This window comes from Adiantum capillus-veneris, chromosome 26 (assembly GCF_014529385.1).
Source record: "Adiantum capillus-veneris isolate H3 chromosome 26, ASM1452938v2, whole genome shotgun sequence".
NCBI classification, from domain to species: domain Eukaryota; kingdom Viridiplantae; phylum Streptophyta; class Polypodiopsida; order Polypodiales; family Pteridaceae; genus Adiantum; species Adiantum capillus-veneris.
The window spans coordinates 1,265,181-1,268,056 of NC_140956.1; the positions used below are offsets into that span (position 1 = coordinate 1,265,181).

Here is a 2,876-nt window from a genome sequence, read left to right on the forward strand (position 1 = left end):
TGTAGCCCTAAAGCCCCCAGAGCTTTGGGTCTTCATGTACACTGAGTTGCGAGCAGTAACACAAATTTTTTCTAGGTCACATCTTCTAGGTGTAGGGAGGTTTGGGTGCGTGTATAGGGCGAACCTTAAGCAGACAAATGGCAATGGGGTGCACATCATTGAAGAGGTTTCCGTCAAGCAGTTAACAAAAATGGACAACAAGGACACAAAGATTTTCTTTCTGAAGTCCACTTTCTTGGCATGGTTGAACATCCCAATGTAGTGAGGCTTGTCGGTTACCGCGCAAAAGATAACGATAGAGGCATGCAACGCTTGTTGGTGTATGAGTTCATGCCCAAAAAAAGCTTGGAGTATCATCTCTTCCCAAAGGGACCAACTGTAATTTCTTGGGATCAACAATTGAACAACATGCTAGGTGTTGCTCGAGGATTAGAGTACTTGCATGAAGAAATAAATGGGATTCATGTTATATTTTGTGATTTCAAAACATTCAATATTTTGTTGGACAAGGACTTCACCGAGAAACTATCGGACTTTGGTTTAGCTAGGCAAGGTCCGGAGTTGGGAGAGAGCCATGTTACGAGTGTGGTTGTGAAGACACAAGGCTATGCAGCTCCAGAGTACATTACAACGGGCCATCTTACATTGAAAAGTGATGTAAGGACTTTTGGTGTGATGTTGCTTGAAATGCTGGCAGGTCGGAGGTCTGGGAGCGCAATCGGCCCAAAAATGAGGAGCAACTCCTGGATTGGATGAAGCCTTGTCCTAAGGACAAAGGAAGATTGAAAGCTTTGTTGATCCAAAGCTAGAAGGGAGTCTTTCTTTTATACAAGCAGAGAGAATTGTTGCATTAGCACTTCAATGCTTGAACAAATTAGCAAGATTGCGGCCGCTCATGAGTGACGCCATCGACAAGCTAAAAGATATAGTTAATCTAGCAGAAAATGGAAACATAGAGGTGAATGCATTGTCATGTTCCAACATTAGAAGAGATGAGGCAAGTAAGGAGGGTACGAGAGACTCAATCCAATTGAAGTAGGGACAATTTATGCAGGGTGTGAAGAGGCTTACTTGCAAACTCGATAAAAGACCGTGGTTGAGAGCATGCACTCCCAGTAAAGTTTTCCATGCTTGAAGAGTGAAAGCTTCATGCTCCTGGTGTTTTTTATTCTTATTGAGAAAGTCTCAGCTCTTGTCAAGTTTTTGGCTAGATTTTAGACTAGGTGAGTAGAGGTGAAGGTTTAATTTTATACTTCTATAGCAGGTAATCTTGAATTGGTATCTCAAATTGTACTTTGAAAAATTGCACATATATGAATGAGCCCATAGAAGATGGTATTTCCTTGAGAGAGAGAGAGAGAGAGAGAGAGAGGAATATACAAACACACACACAAACACATACACACACACATGTATATATATTTTATTTTTTTATAGAGAGGAGGGGGGGGGGGGGGGGGGGGGAGAGAGAGAGAGAGAGAGAGAGAGAGAGAGAATAAAAGCTAGTTCCAAATCAGTGTGAGCTTTTGTTTGGAATTGCTCAATTGAGCAAAAACTTGAAAAAATCTCCCTCAAAAAACTTCCTCGGAACCTCAACTCAAGTTTTAGAACATGAATTATGAAAATGACTAGCCTTTATAAGTATTTGGTTGCATAAGTTTAAGACTTGGTGGTCATCTCTTGTTGTAATGTGTTAACATTTTTTTCATTGTAGAAGTTATGTTTATACTAGTCATTAACTTATGTAATGTATAGAATAGAATAAGCAATGACTTTGCTGCAAACCAAAGCTTATTACCTTATCGCCCAAGAAAGGCTCTATCATCGAAGGCCTTTTTTAGATGGTCAATAAGGTGATAAGCTTTGGTTCTGTCAATAAGGTGATAAGATGATCAAGAAAGGCTCTATCATCTTGTTGTTGCTCGGTTAATGCACCTTGCGAGCAAGGAAAAATTAAAAAGCTACTTATAAACCAATGGCTCCAAAGTCTACAATATCTTTGGCTTTTTTTTAAAAAAAAATCCTTTGTCAAAAGATTAGCCCAAAACTTTCAAAATTTTGTGAATTTGGAAGATAAATTTTCCAAAAATACACTATAAAATGTCATTTTTGGTAAAATTTCAACATATTTGTCTTAACTCTTATACATCTAGATTTATAAATAAGATATATTTGCCAACCTATCTACACTTACATATTCTTGAAGGGGTGTTATTTTTTACTCTGCTTGTGTGGCCTCTTTTCCAAGGCCCAAATACCAAATAGTTTTATCTCATGTCTATTTCTCTTCAAGATATGGGTCCTCGTGAAATTAGAAAGAAAATTTTAAGCAACATTGTTTCCTTCAACCGAACCTTTTCCATACAAAAGGCACGTTCATTACATCGAATTTGTACATGGGGCTTTCTATTGAGGTCTTTACTATGTGGTGGAGTCATTTGAGTCCTTCAATTGTTTTAGCTTTACTCTTAGTTTGGTCCATTTATTTTGCCATTGCTCAAGAACTGTTGCACTTAGCACTATGATTGCAAGCTTGGTAAAGAGGTCTCTTGGGCAATCCTCTTTCCCCTCACCAATGTGACATATGCATCTTCGCTTACTTGTAGGTCATTAGAGAAACTACAAGAAAACACGTTTATATAAGAGAAAAAAAAATCAAAGCTGGAGGAATCAAAATGTCAAACCACAAAATTAAAATGAATGAATTCTAAGCCTTTCATTATAAGAAACTTGGACTCACTTTCGGGCCTTTTAGTTCTATAAAGAGAGATTGGCACTCGATCAATGAGGAAGAGGCTATGTTGAAAATTGGTATTTTGGAGCCAAATTCGTTTAGAAATAACAAAGAAAATAAAATTTTTGTTCTTAAAATTATA

At 37.8% G+C, this 2,876-nt stretch overlaps 1 protein-coding gene across 1 annotated transcript; it reads left to right on the forward strand.

Moving 5' to 3' along the window:
- The first annotated feature begins 240 nt into the window (after positions 1–240).
- On the forward strand, positions 241–756 carry LOC147422876 (serine/threonine-protein kinase PCRK2-like). Its single transcript, XM_086502222.1, has one exon. It carries the CDS (start codon positions 241–243, stop codon positions 754–756), a length of 516 nt encoding a protein of 171 aa, XP_086358348.1.
- Positions 757–2,876: the final 2,120 nt, after the last annotated feature.

What these genes read in the sequence shown, in the direction of transcription:
- LOC147422876 (XM_086502222.1), top strand. Translation starts at nt 241, where the DNA reads ATGGTTGAACATCCCAATGTAGTGAGGCTTGTCGGTTACCGCGCAAAA.